At 38.1% G+C, this 17,542-nt stretch overlaps 1 protein-coding gene across 3 annotated transcripts in view; it reads right to left on the bottom strand.

Annotated features, from left to right (window-relative positions):
* Positions 1–17,542, bottom strand: part of LIMS2 (LIM zinc finger domain containing 2) — a 79,444-nt gene that overhangs the window by 56,602 nt on the left and 5,300 nt on the right. The window contains exon 1 of one of the 3 annotated variants that reach the window (XM_074301714.1): positions 15,654–15,978. The exons of 1 other annotated variant lie outside the window; for it this stretch is intronic. In XM_074301714.1, coding sequence (XP_074157815.1) covers positions 15,654–15,664 — 11 coding nt within the window. In that variant the 5' untranslated portion in view covers positions 15,665–15,978. Of the gene's footprint in view, positions 1–15,653; positions 15,979–17,542 lie in introns of those variants that run through there. One more of the 3 variants, XM_074301716.1, reaches the window with a different exon arrangement.

Below are 17,542 nucleotides of genomic sequence, written 5' to 3'. Positions count from 1 at the left end.
AAGAGATTCATGCCTGTTGCAGGTGAGAGGGCATTGTAGAGGAGGCATCTAAGCCAGAGTTGACAGAGAACTCTTCTCCACGGAGTTAGGAAAAACTAGGGTTCAAGTCTCATATACATATATCCTGGCTGTAGGTCCCTAGGCAACTCACATACCATTCTCCTCACAGGACTAGGGAAAAGGCATTTCTGTAAGACTACAAATCTGAGAGAGATCCATCCAGCTGAATCTGTCAAAGAAGTACCCCAACACACTGATGAAATCTCAAATCCAATTCCAAAGGAAAAAAATAGTAGTGAAGTTGGGAGACAAGCGATCTGAATTCTAATCTTGAGACCTGCTTCCTAACTCACAATGGACAAGCCATTTCCCCATCCTATCCTCAATTTTGTAAGGAAATCCTACTACAAGGAAAGAGTCAGCCTAGATGACCTCTAAGCTCTTTTCTCTCCAGTACTAAATCCTATGATTCTTTATCTAACATAATCACACCAATGGAGGATCTAAACTAGAAGGGACCTTAAAAGTCGTCCAGTCCCCAGCTTTTTAAACTCTAGGTCACGATTCCACATGGGTTCTCAGAACTGAATGTGGGGGTCCCCGAAATTACAATTTATTGTCAGTAAATGTTTAATTTGTATGCCAATTTGAAATTTAACATATATACCCAGAGTCACATAAAAATTTCTTGGGTGAAAAGGAATTGCAAGTAGAAAAAGTTTAAGAAGTCCTGAGATTATAGTCCAACCCTCTCATTTTATAGATAAGGAAACAATGATCCAGAGGTGGGAAATAATGTATCCACAGTCACAAAGTAGAGAAGCAGAAATTCAAACTAAGTTTGGGATTCAAAGCCAATGCTCTTTCCACTCTATTTACAACTACTGCTCAAATTCAATATAAAGAACATACATGTATCTATAAAGTGAAAAGACTACATTGTTATAATATTCAACTCAAAAAATACTAAGATCAACAAATGTCAACTAAACACCTACTGTAAGTAAAGCATTGTCCTGGGTGCCACAAGAAAGACAAAGTTTGAATAAAATGTGTCCCTGGACTTTTAATCTAGTAATATAATGTCTAACAGTCCTTTTACTCTCCACTTAAATTCAGTAACTATCACACTGCAGGTATATAGAAAAATTGAACTAGGTCAATGAGAAAACAAAGAACTAAAAACAAATCTTTTCCAGCTAGATATTAGTTATCTGAAATGAAAGCCTCACACAAGTCAGTAAATATTTACTCTACCTACACATGAGCTGCCCTGTTCGAAAGTCCATTTGTTTTAGGGGAGAAAAACAAGAACAAACCCAGGAAAGTTCATGTCCAAAGGAGAAGACAGGAATCTGATTGAAGAGAACCAGGCTTCCAGGAGTGTCTGAATGCCTTAGTGACCACATGGTCTGTGGCAGAACTTTCCTCCTGAAAACAATGGAGCTCCTGGAAATGGCAGCTGTCTGATTATGCCCACAGGGTTAGCACAGCAGCTTAACATCCCCCAGTGTTGTTTCTCCTGCCCCTAACATGAACAAGCGTTGAGAGTAAAGGAATGACAATACATAATGTGTGTCAGTATAGTTATACATTACTTTTGCAGTCTAGTCATTACAATTCTGTCGGACTCTTTTTCACCCCATCTGGGATTTTAGACAGAGATACTGGAATGATTTTCCATTTTCTTCTCCAACTTATTTTACAGATGAGGAAACTGAGGCAAATAGGATTAAATGACTTGCCCAGAGTCACAAGGCTCGTAAGTATCTGAGGCCAGATTTGAACTCAGAAAGATGTGTCTTCCTGACTCCAGACCTGGCACATAGAAATAATCTTTTTAAAATGATTATTAGTAGAAGATCTAATCCAATTCCAATTGATCAATGATGGACAGAATCAGCTATATCCAGAGAAGGAACACTGGGAAATGAGTGTAAACTGTTTGCATTTTTTGTTTTTCTTCCCCAGGTTATTTTTACCTTCCGAACCCAATTCTTCCTTTGCAGCAACAACAACAACAAAATTCGGTTCTGCACATATATATTGTACCTAGGCTATACTATAAAACATTTAATATGTATGGGAATACCTGCCATCTAGGGGAGGGGGTGGAGGGAAGGAGAGGAAAATTCGGAACAGAAGGGAGTGCAAGGGATAATGTTGTAAAAAATTACCCATGCATATGTACTGTCAAAAATATTATAATTATAAAATTAATTTTAAAAAATATGTTAATGAAACTGACATCCTAAATGAAAATAAAGTTTACAGAAATAAAAAAATAATTATTAGTAAGGGATTAAACTTGAAAATAAATTCAGTTTAGCAAACACTTGTTAAGCACCACCAATGATGTCTAAAAAAAAACCAAAACTGTGTTGTCGATACACAAATAGTAATGAGACATCAAATATGAATAATGTGAGGTGAACTCTTGGAAGAGATGTGATTTAGGACCATCTGCACGTCAATTATTTTAATAAGTAAGGGAAGGAAAGGGGAGGAAATATGCATTTAACCAGACACTAGGAACTGTATGAAGTATTTTTTAAAATATCTCATTTGATCTTCACAACAACACTTCAAGATATAGGCTTTAAATATCTCCATTTTACAAGTAAGGAAATAGAGATTAAATGACATACAGGAATAAGTATCTGAGGTTGGGTTTGAACTCAGATCCTCTTGACTCTAGAGCTGGTGCTCTATCCATTTCATCACTTACTATGTGCCAGGCACAGGGCTGAACAGTAAGGAAAAGAAAAACAAGGCCCCTGATCTCAAAGCACATTTTAATGTGGGAGATAATGTGTAAACAGCATTGTACATGTCACATGCAAAATATATCCACTGTGGATGGAAGTTAATCTTAAGGGGAGGATGATAGTGTAGGGAACTGGAAACAGACTTCCAGCAAAAGGTGGGATTTAGCTTGTGAAAAGCCTTTATAAAGAGAAGAAGGTATCTTTTCTTCAGAGAAAAAAGTAAAATAAGGTGAACAGTAGAAAAGTGTTTTGAGATAAGAAGAAAGGGAAATAACCAAGTTTACAATGTATGGCCTTATTTTTTTCAGTAATGTAAGACGTGAAGACATCTGCTTAGAGCATTTGGGGATGGAGAAGCTATGAGAGACTTGAAGAGAGAAGGTTTGGGAGAGGTGCTGAAGGGGTTGGATAGAAAATCAATCAGGAAAGAAATAAAAGTTTTGCCATGACATGTAGGGCTGGTTGTGATGACATGACTTTTCAATAGATCCTGTCAATATAGCTCCTCAGAAGTAAAGAGAAGAAGCAGCTGCAGACACTCCCTCTTCCTTTTAAATGGCTAAGTTGAATTCATTAACAGTGATTCACTTCACAATATTCCCATATTCTCCAGAATCTAGAATTCACCAGTCTCCAAACTGTTTTGATGGTATACTCCTATCAGTAATTTTTTTTCTAGCCAATATATTGCAGTGGGAATGAAAGTGGAATGTACCCTGTAGCACCTGCACAATTAATGTTGTGGATACCCTGTTTGGGTTGGGTTATAGCTGTGCTGAAAGGTGAACACAGCTAAGGGAACAGGTATACTAAGGGATTGTTAAGTTGAAAGAGCTAAAGGGTAAGTATGATTTTTTTGGAAGCAGAATTAGGCTATCGCAAAGAATGGGTTGCCCCTTCTTTCCATCCTCTGATTGGCTGATAATAGTCCTGAAGATCTCCCCATTCCCCACCCCAGGTTCCCTGTTTCCACTATGAAGACCAATATTCTAGAAAATATGTTTTAAAAAAAACCATCTTTAGGTTGTTCCCAATTGATCATATCCACAATGAAATTATCAACTTCAAGAAAAACTAAGTAATTCAGACAGTGTTAGATGAAATGAACTAAAATCATGTATAAGTTCCATTACACTGAAGTCATCTCATCTGAAGATTAATAGATGTTCCCTGATATTCAGCTAGCAATCTCTCTAGCCTGTATATTGGTTGTAGTATCATCATACAGCTGAATTACAAAATCTCAATCATAAGGGAGCTTAGAGATCTGAATAGGAACCCTCTCTTCACCATTTTCCCCAGAGTGGTCATAACTCAGCTTCTGCTTATAGCCCTTCAGTGACAAGAACTCAGTGTGATTCCACTTTTGGATAGCTCCAATCAAGAAATTGTTTCTACCCACTCCTAGTGAGGCCTGCCTTCTGGGACTAAGAAAAAAATATCTTTTTGCACAAAATTATAGAATAGTAGAACACAACTGTCATGCCCCTCTTTCTCTATTCTTACCCTTAGCTCCTACCTCCAACTTCTCATGTCTAACCAATGAAGTTACTGGAAAATTGCCTTCTCTAGCATTTTTATAAGTTTCTAAGATGAAATTTCATTCTTTCCAGACTTAATATGTTTTACTGGATTTTTGAGAATGAGAGTCTAGAGTAGAAAAAAAACAGACCACCCATCACAAACACACACACACACAAAATTAGGTGTTTTAGTATACAGTATAACCCAACACATTGGAATGTCACACACATGAAAATGCATCATATACCATGGAATTCAGTCAAAGAATCAAGCCCTAAGGCCTATCCAACTCTAGCTAATCATCTAGAGTTTAGGTTAGGATTTGTTCAGCCTGGCACTTCCCTTGCCATAAATTAAAACTGATAGTGGGCTTACAAAGATTACAAAATTCACCACAATTTTCTCAAACTCTGAGGAATTACTTCTGGTTTTCTTTCTTATATAATTTGAGTCATGGGAATATAGAATATATACAAGCACACACACACATATATATATACACACACATGTATTAGATAGATATGTGTATGTATATATATATATATATATATATATATATATATATATATATATATATATATATATATATATATATATACACATACACATATAGCTAGAACTTAGACTGGACCTTAGAAATCATCTCTCATTTTACAAATGAGAAAAATGAATCCCAGATAGGCTAAGTGTTTTGCTCAAGATCAAACAACTGGTAAGTGGAAAAGCTGAGTTTTGAACGCAATTCCTGACTCCAAATCCAGTGCTTTTTGCTGTAATAAAAGGTGCCTTTATGTAACAAGTGTGAATTGGCATTAGTGCAATGTTTTCCACAAAATAATTTGGTACCATGTCATTTAAATAGGGGTTACATAAGAAAAATGAGATTCTTCCAGTAGTTTCCCATCTATGCAGAATGAGACATATTTTTGGACCTCACCTCAAAAAATAAGAATCTAGTTAGGGAATAGGTCTAAAACACAGGAAACAGTTATAAAATAATTAAGGGCTAAAATGTGTGATATAAACTATAAATGTTTTAGAAGTTCAGAGAACTATCAGGAAAGGTTTTATAGAATTGTTGGAATTTGAGATATTGCTTCAAAAATGGTCCTTTAAGAATCTGGACAGAAAATAAATGTAAAGATGGCATTTTAGGTAAGGGGATAAATGAATGGATGGGGAAAGAATAACTAATGGCATACTTGTGAGTCTCAGAGAGACCAGCTTGATGAGATTGGAAAGCTTTTATTAGTATCATGATCAATAAAGTTTAAGGAGTATAATCAAAAAAATCATGGAAAACTCTATTGACAAACAAAGAAACAATGATTTCAAGTGAGATAGAGAGTTAGTAGAGTTTTCCCAGGAAGGAAAATGATGTTTCAGGAAGATTAGTCTGGTAAAGAGGTTTTGCCTGGATGGCTTAGAGTACGGGAACCAGAAGTTGGAAGACCAAAGCACACCCTAAAGTCCCACTAGGTCCCTTTTTAAAAAAAATATCAAGAAATCATATGTTCTTAATGTCTTTCTCTAATGCCTTGGTCTAATCTGAATGAGAAATCTTATTGGTCTTTATTAATTCCAAATTCAATCTATCAACTTAAATTCAACTATCAATTCTAAAAATAATGTTCAGTTAAATCTTTTTATATCATTTTTATCCAAAACCCAACTAATTTCTAAGACAGGCACTTGATAAGCCCAAAAAATTCTTGTACTTTAAATTGATTAAGGTTATTATTAGATAAAGAAGAAGGCCTTTATTAATTCAACTAATAGAAGTATCTTCTAGTTCACTTCTGATTAGGGTGAAAATAAAATCCTTTGAAGGAGTGGCTAAAAGAGATTGAATGGTGTTGAGAAAATGATTCTCCAGTATCTACCAAAAGTTGTGATAATTGTTCTGTTTAATGAATCAAAATTGTTAGCTAAATTTTTCAACTGTTAATAAAAGAGTGGTCAACTAAGACCCAATCCTTCATGAATGTGAAATATGTCCTGACCCATTCCAATCCCTAATCCCTGCTTCTGGGCATTATAACAGAGAGACCCTTCCTCTTATTTTATAGCATGCACAGATATCATGTGGCTGTTTCCTATTGCCTATTGGGGGGGGGGGAGTGGAAGGGAGTGGGGAGGAAGCCTTTTAATTAGCTGCTGAGCTAAAAAAAGAATGTGGATACAAAAGGTTTGAGTGTATAATTTCACTCTCTTTCCTATCACCTTTTGAAGAGCATGAATTACTGGGTGTCCAGTATATTAGGCTCAATCGCCTACCTAGCCACCAAGTAGAAAAATGCAAAATGCCTCTGGTTCTTTCATCTCTTGTGTTTCTTTAGAAACACAGGCTATCATTCTGGACAGCAATTTGGAATTGTGCCCAAAGCATTATCAGGTTGTGCATACCCTTTGATCCAACAGTGTCTCTACTGGGCTTGTATCCCAAAGAGATCATAAAAAAGGAAAAGGATCCACATGTGCAAAAATGTTTGTAGCAGCTCTTTTTATAGTGCCAAGGGACTGGAAACTAAGTGGATGCCCACCAATTGGAGAGTGGCTGAATAAATTGTGGTATATGAATATTATGGAATATTATTGTTCCGTAAAAAATGACCAACAAGATGATTTCAGAAAGGCCTGGAGAGACTTACATGAACTGGTGCTAAATGAAATGAGTAGAACCAAGAGAACACTGTACACAGCAACAAGAAGATTATGTGATGATCAACTGTAATGGATGTGGTTCTTTTCAACATTAAGGTGATCCAGGCCAGTTCCAATAGGCTTATGATGGAGAGAGCCCTCTGCACCCAGAGAGAGGACTGTAGGAACGGAATATTGAATACAACATAGTATTTCTACCTTTTTATTGTTGCTTACTCGCTTTTCTTCCCCTTCTTCATTTTCCCCCCTTTTTGATCTGATTTTTCTTATGCAGCATGATAAATGTGGAAACATGCTAAAAGAATTGCATGTGGGGCAGCTAGGTAGAGCAGTGGATAGAGTACTAGCCCTGAAATCAGGAAGACCTGAGTTCAAATTTGACCTCAGATATTTAACACTTCCTAGTTGTGTGACCCTGGGCAAGTCACTTAAGCCCAATTGCTTCAGAAAAAAAAAAATTCATGTGTTCAATCTATATTGAATTACTTGCTATGTAGGGGAGGGAGGTAAAGGGAAAAGAGGGAGAAAATTTTGGAAAACAAGATTTTGCAGGGGTGAATGTTGAAAACTATTTTTGCGTGTATTTTAAAAATAAAAAAGAAACACAGGTTATAATGTTGTGTACTTTGAAAAACTAGAAGAGCTAACTGAGGTTAAGTAGTTGGAATCAATAACTGAATCTGCTGGTACCCACAGAATCCATTCCTGATGAGGAGCTAGTCCTGAGGAGCAACTTGTTTGCTCTACTCAGAAATTAATCAACCCAATATCTAAGACACCATGTCTACAAGCAAAGAGGAGACTCATCCATCAGCTATACAATACACAAAAGTAAACCTAATGATTCCTTGAAGAGGAGATAAGAATTTGTAGGTATCACATTGGGAAGGAGACTGGTTGGAGAGAATCTTTTTTTACCTACCACTTTAAGTTTGTGCCCAGTCTCCCCTGTTACCAAATATGATCACGGGGAAGAGTATCTCAATAAATATCCCACTGTTAAAGTTAATTGATATCAACTAGTTAATTGATACTAGAATATACTAGATAAAGACTTGTAAACCACAATAATGGAAACCATTTCTAATTGTGTGGTTAGCTACCCTCAATCAATCAATCAATATTTATTAAGCAGCTATTATGTGCTAGGCACTGTACTAAGAAATAGTAACCCAATCTTCTGGGAACCCAACTTCCCTATAGAAGTGGGAATTGGGAGAATAAACCCAAAAAGATGCTACCTAATATTTTATCTGATTGTTGAATTTTTCTTTTTATTGACTTGATTGGGAGATTTCAAAATAGGATGGATCTCTGTCCCTTTGGATTTTCACTCTCTCTAAATTATCAAATTTATAAGTTAATTAATAAATTTGTCTCTGACAGTCTCTTTGGTTTAAATCACAAGGAATTTTTTTCTGAACTAGTTTAGAGACCATTATAGTAATCAAGGTATGTCTTTTTTTGGCCTGGGAATGGCACCAAACTGTGGTACCTGGGAATGGCACCAAACTGTGGTGCCTGAATATAATAGAATATTACTGCACCATAAGAACAATGACTATAAAGAATTCAGAGAAACATGAGAAGACTTAAATGAAATTACACAGAGTGAAGTAAGAACCAGAAAAACAATGATTCTACAATGTTGACAAAAAGAACAATAAAATAAAATGTTTTATAACAACCAGGCTTGAGCCTAGAAGACAGAGAAAATGTACCTCCCACTACTCATTGCAGAAGGACTTTGAGTATGAAATACTATATATACTGCCATTGACTGAATTGTTGTGTTGGTTAATTCTGATGAACAGCCTTTTCCCCTCTTTTCATTTTGAACTTGTGACAAGAAAAAGGGATGAGGAGAAGGATATTTCTGGAAATGAATAATGATGTTAAAACAAAAGGCATCACTTCAAAAAGTATTCTAAGTATAAATTTGCAGCAGCTACATGATACATCAGATATATTGCTTGTCCTGGAGTCAAGAAGACATGGAATTCAAAATCCAGCCTCTGATACTTCCTAGCCGTGTGATCCTGGGCAAGTCTGTTTCTTCATCAGTAGAATGAGGATAACAATAACATCTACCTTTAAGAGCTGTTGTGAGGATCAAATGAGATAATAATCGTTTTATTACACAGTCCCTAAAACATAGTATTATGTAAATGTTAGCTATTATTATTTGTGAAAAATATGAGAAGGAACTTTAGATATGAACTAAATTCATTAAATTATTTCTTTTTCTATGAGACTGGTGAAACTACAATATTTTTTGGATGTCTCTTGCATAGGATTGTAAATCAATGAATGAGCTTGGTGCAAAATACCCAAGTAAGCCAATCCAACTCACTGAAGTGATGTTCTAAAGTGAGAGATCATTCTTATTTGGGGGCCAGATGGAAACATAACAAAGCATGAACTTCAACTGTTGATATGGAAACATATTTAATACTTTCTTTAAATTCAACTAAAATAATTTTAAAATATTTTCTCTTGCCCAAAACTCCTTTCCAAAAAGCCTTCCCCAATTGTTCCCACCCCTCTCCCAACCAGATTGGCACCATAACCCACTTAAGGGCAGTGTCCTCTAAACATTTAAAGATTAAGATAATGATCACTAGAAGGAGGTCCTCTCAGTCCTGGAAGAGAGAGGTCAAAGATGGAATCCAGAAGTTCCAATCATTTTAGTAAAGACTATTGTACCAAAACCAAACCAAAACTCTATTTCAACATAAACTAATCCTTTCCTTGTTCAAGATTTCTATCAATGTTACCTCAAATGGCCTTGAGATATAGAAGAGGATGTGGGACAGACTATTTCATTTTGAATACCTCTCTCTTTAAGTTAGAGATAGCTATAAAATAATGATAATTAAATAAAATTGCCTCAGGAAGACTTGTACTAGCATACGGTATACATTTTTTCTTCAATCTTGAATCAACCTAGGTCCAAAAAAATTCAGCTTTTGTGCCAAGTTTATTTGCCATCAAATCTATGGAAGATAATTTCATTTATATTCACTTTCAACTACCTACAATCCTATTCTTGATATTTCTATGTGCTAATCTTTCTCTAGTGAACCAATCCTAGAATATATGCATTTGTATTTCAGAATGTGTGACAGCAAGACCAGGAGAAATATAGAGTAAGTAGCAGAAACTAGCCCCAAAATATGGACCTACAGAATATAAGGAGAAAAAAAATAAGTAATCAGACACATCCCTGAACCCAAGGACCCAAGTAAATCATGGGACACCAGGTTAAGGAGACTATATTTCAAGATAGGGGTCAGAAATCACAACAACTTGAAAATTAGCAAAGGAAGGAGAAGAGTAGAGAAGAACAAAGGTTCCCAAGGTCAATTCCACAAAGGAACTGATTAGCAAAGTTTAAGGACCAGGGCAAATCTTTCACAGAGGTAATGAGAGCCATAGGAAGAAGATAATATTTTGATAGTATCATAGCACGGATATTATGGGAATAAACTTTGAGGCCATCATGGTTCAGCAGTACTAATTTGGAATAGGTATAAAGTCAACAATTACCTATGCCTCTATTCTGAGCAAAATATTGTAGTAAATTCTAGGATTCCTAAGGGGATAAAATCCAGGACCTATCCCCAGGGAATATTATAAGCATCAAGGAGGTGAGGTGATATGTGTCATACATAAAAAAGGATGAAAATCCAAAGGAGAAGGGGGCAATTCTAACTAAGGGGGTCAGTTGAAGATCTGAGCCAAACCTAGGAATTTCAAGGTGTAGAAATGAAGAGAAAATGCACACAAAACATGAGAGGCAGTTTAGGTAAAAGAACAGCAATATGAGAGCGCATATGGTAATGAATAATTATTAACCTTGCTCCTGGGAGGCTGAGGCTGGTGATCATTTGCTCCTCATGAGTTCTGAGCTGCAGCAGGGCTCAGGTATCATGCAGTCAGTCATGAGACAAGTAAGCCCCAAGGAAGTTTGTAAGGGGAGGGAGACCTAAGGAGGAGCAAACTGGTCCTGTTAGAAACAGAAGAGATTAAGGAAGGGAGGGAGGAAAGGAAGAAAGGGAGGGATAAAGGGAGAAAGAAAAGAAGGAAGGAAGGGAGGATGGGGAGGAAGAGTGATCTGAACCTAAAATTCAGGAGAGATAGAATTGGATATATAGATTGGTAATTTTTTGCCTAAATATGCAAGTTAACTCCCTGGGCATTGAGGTCAGCATGGGAAAGGAAATGTAAAGAGAAGATGATGCCCCAGACAATCAGAATCTTAGGAGATACCTATATCTAGTATGTTCATGGTAAATGATGAGCAAGCAAAATAGACTAAAAGTAGGGATGGACAGCTAGAAAGAAAACCAAGAGAAAAAGCAGAGTACTTGCCAAGGGAATAAAGAGACTACTATAGCCAAAGAAGCTGCTCAACAATGTCAAAAGACACAGAAGTCAAGAACAACAAGTATTGATCAAAATAAACTATTGGATCTATTTGGTTAAGAAATGGTTGGTAACCTTGAAAAGAGCAATTTCAATAGTTAGAAATGAGATTACTAGAAGTGGGAGGGAAGTGGAGGCAAGAAATGTAAACACTTTCTAGAGTTTGCTTGTGAAAGAGAAAAGAAATATAGGATGAATACTGGAGGGGAATGAAAAGATAAAGTGAAGGTTTTTCAAGGAGACAGGAGACCTGGGCAAGTTTGTTGGCATCTGGAAAGGAGCCAATGAATAAGGAGAAATTAACCAGAATAAAGAAATAAACTCCTTTGGGGCAGAAACTGTTTTTTGTCTTTTTATTCCAATTCAGCATTTAGAATAGTGCCTTAACTTAAACATAGTAAGAGCTTAAATATATGTGTGTTGAATTGCACTGAAATGAAGTTAAGAGAGAGAAAATGGTTGAGGGGGCAGGTTCTTGCAGGAAGTGAGAAGGGATGGGAAAAACAAGGCTTTTACAAGAAGAGTCACCTCTTATTTAGAGACTAAAGCAAATGAATTAAAAATGCAAGTTATGAATAGGTGAGAGATCAAGCTCAAGAAACTGACCTTAATTTTCTTGGAGGTTAAAATCTAAAAGAGAGAAGGAAGTTGACAGCTTGAAAAGAGGTTCATCAGAATTGCATATGATTAACATGTATTGGATTACTTTTGGTCTAGAGGAGGGGTTAAGAAGAAGGGAGGAGAAAAAATTTGGAATACAAAGTTTTGTAAGAGTGAATGTTGAAAACTCTTTGCATATATTTTGAAAATAAAAAGTTATTACTTATAAAAAGAAAAGAGGTTCATCTGTTCAGTCTGCATATACAAATGTACTTTAAAAATTATTATAAACAGATGTAGTAATTTTGAATGAAAACAAAAATTTTCATCCTACTATCTGTTTTATTTGCCTAAGGAATTTTTTCCCCTAACTTCACTGAGTCAGCTGAAGCATTTTGATCTTCTAGGCATTTTAAAAATCCTTCCTACAGGTTATATGTTAGTCATTGTGCTAAGCCCTAGGGATATAAAGAAAGGCAAAAGACAGCCCCTATTCTAAAGGAGGAAGAACATGCAAACAATCACGTACAAACAAAATTTACACTGGGCAAAAGGAAGATGATCTTAGAAAGAACACATTAGCTTTAAGAGGATGGGTAAAATGATTTTTTGAAGATAGGATTTTAACTAGAACTTGAAAGAAACAAGAGAATAGAGGTAAGGAGACATTCCAGGCATGGAGGGAGGGGGAGAGTCAGTGAAAGTACCCAGGGAATTGTAAAGTCTTGAGTTTTGATGATGGAGTGAATCTTCAGAATCCATCCAATAGATAGCATCCAATGGTAGACAAATAGAAGATGGGGAGGGGAAATGACTTAGAAGCAAGGTTTGAATCAAGTTCCTCTAACACCAGAGCCAATGTGTTCTTTCCAATGCCAAGCTGTCTCCCTGATGAACTTACAGGGAATAAGTTAGAAAATCATTCTCAGGTATACTTGGAAAGCCTCCTTACCCCATTAATGTCAGCTAGAAAAGGAAGATGACACCCCATTCCCTGTACTACAAAACATTCCAAAAAAAAAAAAAGATTCCCTTCTTCTCGTAAAGTTCTTTTTGTTTATGTGAAGGTAGTATCTTACAGTTATTTTTCCAGTGATGACAATGATTTTGCACTCATTTATTCATAAAACGTCCCTCTTGTGACCAACCAGGCATATGCATTTGATAGACTATTGGCTAAGGTGGACAGCATCAAAATATCAACTAATGTGATGGAGAGTGTGATTACTTTAAAGAGGAGAGTGCCACCTACTGAAATAGCAATATTTCTAATTTCCTTGCTGTTTAACTAATCCAGCTTGATCTAGTTCAAATCCCACCTCATCCACAAAGTTGCACTTGAAGATCACTCCCTTCATTTAATTTCTCCGACTCTTGTCCTGTAGCATATTATATTTTGTATAGTCATTTATCTATCCAACACAGAAATGTTATCAACCCCAGGGGCAGAGGTGGTGGCCTATTCTGTGGATCTTGCCCAGTATATGACTACTAGTCACTGCCCAAAAAACATTTAATGATATTGGGATGTTGGGATTGTGCTATTGAGAAAAGTGACCAAAAAATACTCACACATAACAACTTTTGCTTAGTTGCCTTATTTCTTTACCTGAATGGAAAGAGCTTATTTTTCCCCTTCATTTTTGGTGCTACAATTAGAACTAATCAAAAGCATGGACCCCAATTTATTTCTATATTTTTATTTCCAGAAATGATTTAGATTACAAAGGAGATAAAGATGGGGAGAAATTCTAACAATAAAGTCTCAGAGTTCTACAAAGAAAAAAGCACCTCTTCATTAGGAATCTCCTCAAAATTCAGGAAGAAGGATGGGGGGAGAGGGTAGCACCTGGTTGAGAGTTATAATTTGAGGCTTTTTGTATCTCCTAGTACATCCTGATCTTTTTGGGGGCCCTGAACTAAAGCAATGTGGTACATTGGATAGAGAGCAGGCCTCCAAGTCAGTGAGTCTGCAAGTTCAAGTACTGCCAATTTCTATTGTGATTCCTACAATTACCAAAGAAGGAAGATAAAATCCAGTTCACTGGGAAGCTATATCTTCATCTGTTCCTGTTACTAACCCAGTACCATCTCACAACTCAGCAGAAAGAAAGTGGCCAAGGACATGTTCAGAAGTTAGTTGAGCTCAAATGGCAGACAGTTATAGAACAGAGGCCACCAGCGGGAAGATTTCTGGTGAGAGAAGCAAAATTATATTCAAAGAATAGAACTTGTTAAATAATGAGGTTGTAATTCTGCCCAAGGTTCTTCTGGAGGTAATAAAACATAAGGACAGGACTCACTTAATCATTGAAGCCTAACTCTCCAGGGCAAATGATGGCCTCAGTCTTTTAACATTTTTGAGCAGAACAAGCTTAAATCTATTACTCTATTTGACGCCTCTCCCTTGAAAGTTATATCTGATCATAGATTTTCTCCTCCATTACCCTTGTCTCAGTTCCAACCAAATTAATTCTATGACTCCAGGCCCACTAACTTGGATCTAGAACAAATATCTTCTTCATTAGAATTACTAAGACTCTCACCAGAACTCAAAAGTTAAATTAAACGATAATCCTACTCATCCCCCAAAGAAACAGAACAAATACAATTGGCCTCCCATTTATCTACTCAGTAACATAGAGACTGAGAGAGAATTTGAGTGTCAGAAAAATTCAAGGAATCCAAGGGCACACTTTGAACCCAGATCTCCCTGATTCCACATCCAATATTCAATCACTTACACCTCTCTCTTCATCTTCCAAATGAGGAAAATGAAATCAAGATTTAAGACTTCTCCAAATTCAGTTTATAAGCAGCATAGATGGAAATCTCACTTAGGTCTTTCAGATACATTGGCTTTTCCTCGATGCCAGGTGCCTCATCTGGTGACAATTAGTAGGGTCTCTTTGGAAGCCAGGCAGCCAGACCCAGAGCAGGGGAGTGGGCTCTGCCCCACCCAATTCGCTCAGTGAGCACTATGTTCTCCTAACCGACATGCTACATTTTTTAGTGTAATACTTTCCAGAGAACTTTTGGATATATTGACTCATTTGATTCTCACAGTCAGGCATACTTAATTATCCTCTTTTACAGAGAAGGAAACTGAGGTTCAGGGAAGTGATGACTTCCTCATAATTATATAGCTAGTCAGTGATCCAGGCTGGGACTCAAACCCAGTTCTGACTCCTGCCTAGTACGGGGCTTCGTCCTACCCCAGATCCCTATTCGGGGTTCAAGAGACGGTTTCTAATTCTCCCATTCTGGTTCTCAGAAGCCTTGGTTCTGGTGGGTGACAAGAGGACCAAGGGGTCTGGAGGAAGGGAAGGTCACTGTCCGCCCCCCGGGAGTGGCAGTGGCATCCGAACCTAACTGCAGGGAAGCTGGTATAAGGCAGCGCCCAGAGCTGCTGTTGGCACGGCCTTCAGACAAGCATCAGGGGTTCGCCTCCCTCCCGATGCCCGCTTCCCGGGGGTTCCCGAGTGGTGGGGGGCACACCCTGCTGTAGGAAGTCATCCGTAACCGGCTGATTAGAAACAGGCACTGGATCCACAAACTTCAATCACCCATCCAGGTTCTGCCTTTAGAAGGAGAAATCTCCTGCATCCCGCCCGGCACTCATCTACAATCTACCCCGGTTCGAACCATCCAACCCCCGGCCGACGTTACCTTCCCGTCATGGTAGCTGTTTCTCTGGGTAGGACCCGGCCGAGCTAAGCTGGGCAGAGCTGAGCCTGACGGGCTCGGACTCCGAGACAGCTGCAGGGAGAGAAGCCGCCCAAAAAAGGGAAAGAGCAGCTCCGCCCGAGAGGGGAAGCCCGGCCCTGCCCGCCCCCACACGTAGTCTCCCCCCCTTACCCCCTGTAGCAGACCTAGAGGGACCCTTCAGCTCCACCCTCGGAGGCCGCCCCACAAACAGGGTCTCCTCCCGGGGCTCCCTTTTCCCTCTCTCTCTTTTACACATATTAATCCCATGCTGGAAACCATCCCCTCCTCCTCACTCTTTCACACATACAGACACAGACACACACACACACACACACACACACACACACACGCACACACACACGGTTCCTGAGCTGCATTAAACTGGGTCAGCGGCCGTGTTTAAGTCACGTCCTTCTCCCCAGGCAGGGCCTCCCCTCGCCACCTCCCGGATTCCGATCATAGTTTTCCTTTTAAAGGGAATGAAGTAATTCGGGAGACCGACATCCGAAGCGGATTGTAGAGCCCAGCCTCCAGTTTTGCCTGGGCCAAAGCTCCGCAGCCCGCAGCCGAGTAATTGCAGAGTGAGCCCAAGGAACTCTGAGCCGCACCCTGACTTCGGCCCAGGTCAGCGCCAAAGGGCTAGCGCCTTCCACCAGCGCCACTCTGATACTCAAGGAAAACGTTTTTTCATCATTTTTCTACTCTCTTTATCCGGCTTTCGGCGGTGCTAGCCCTAGAGATAACACCTAAAAAGCTGCATACATTGTCACAGGTTTGTAGCTCTGTGAAATAGAGCTTAACTATGGTAAAGAAAGAAATAACAGCCATAAAGACGCCCAAGAGACTCAGATTCCAACCCTGCCCACCATACTTACTAGTTGGGAGACCATGGGCAACTTATTTTCTCTCTCTGGTCTCGAGCTTCCTTTTCTAGAAAATAGGATTGTAATATGGGTACTACTTATCTTTGTAAAAGCTGCTATTGTAACTATTATTTAGCTGCCCTTTATACAATTCTTTTATTTACAAAGTATAGGACTCTATCCGACTCTAACCTTTTCAGAACTGGAGTGGTTTGCCGTTTCCTTTTCCAGCTCGTTTTACAGCTGAAGAAACTGAGACAAACCAGTTGAAGTGACTTGCCCAGGATCCACATAGTCAATTAGGGTCTGAATCAACATGGGGAGCTCAGGAAGAAGTATCTTCCAGACTCCAAGCTCTATCCACTTACTTGCCACCTAGCTGCCTCAAACTTCCCAATAATTACACACATAATAATTAATCTTCACAATTCCTTTGGAGTAGAGAGTTAAATATGATTACTATCTTTATGGAAAGAGATAGAAGACAACTGATTCCAGAGGAGAATAAGCATCTATATATAAACATTTGAACGATTTATCTTATGCTAATATGTGAAAGAAAACATTTCATAGATGTTTCCAGCACTTAGGAGCAAATAAAAATGACTGTGGTGTTAGGTGAACATCAAGTTTTAATGGCCAGAAATCCATGGGAAGTCTTACCTCTGGCCTAGATTAGCTATTGTAACTCAAGGCAAATCACTGAACTAAGGCTGTAAATTATTTAAAAGGAAAAAAAAAAAAAGTTCAACTTTAGAGGTAGCTTTCTCACTGGGAATACCCTATAGCAATGAAATCACAGGTCCAGGTACAAAAACAATACAAACAAATTTTAAAAGCATGGGGTAAGGGAAAAAAGTAAAGACCAAATTTACCATGATGAATGGTGTTTGCTAATAATGGAAAACAAGATTTGATATGTAGAAGGGAGCTAGATTTGGGAGGACTTTGAAAGTTAAAGAGAAATTTGAGTTTGATGCAGTAGGT

Source organism: Sminthopsis crassicaudata, chromosome 3 (genome assembly GCF_048593235.1).
Source record: "Sminthopsis crassicaudata isolate SCR6 chromosome 3, ASM4859323v1, whole genome shotgun sequence".
Lineage (NCBI taxonomy): Eukaryota > Metazoa > Chordata > Mammalia > Dasyuromorphia > Dasyuridae > Sminthopsis > Sminthopsis crassicaudata.
Note: the sequence above shows the minus strand (reverse complement) of the source record. Positions and strands in the feature narration are given on the sequence as shown.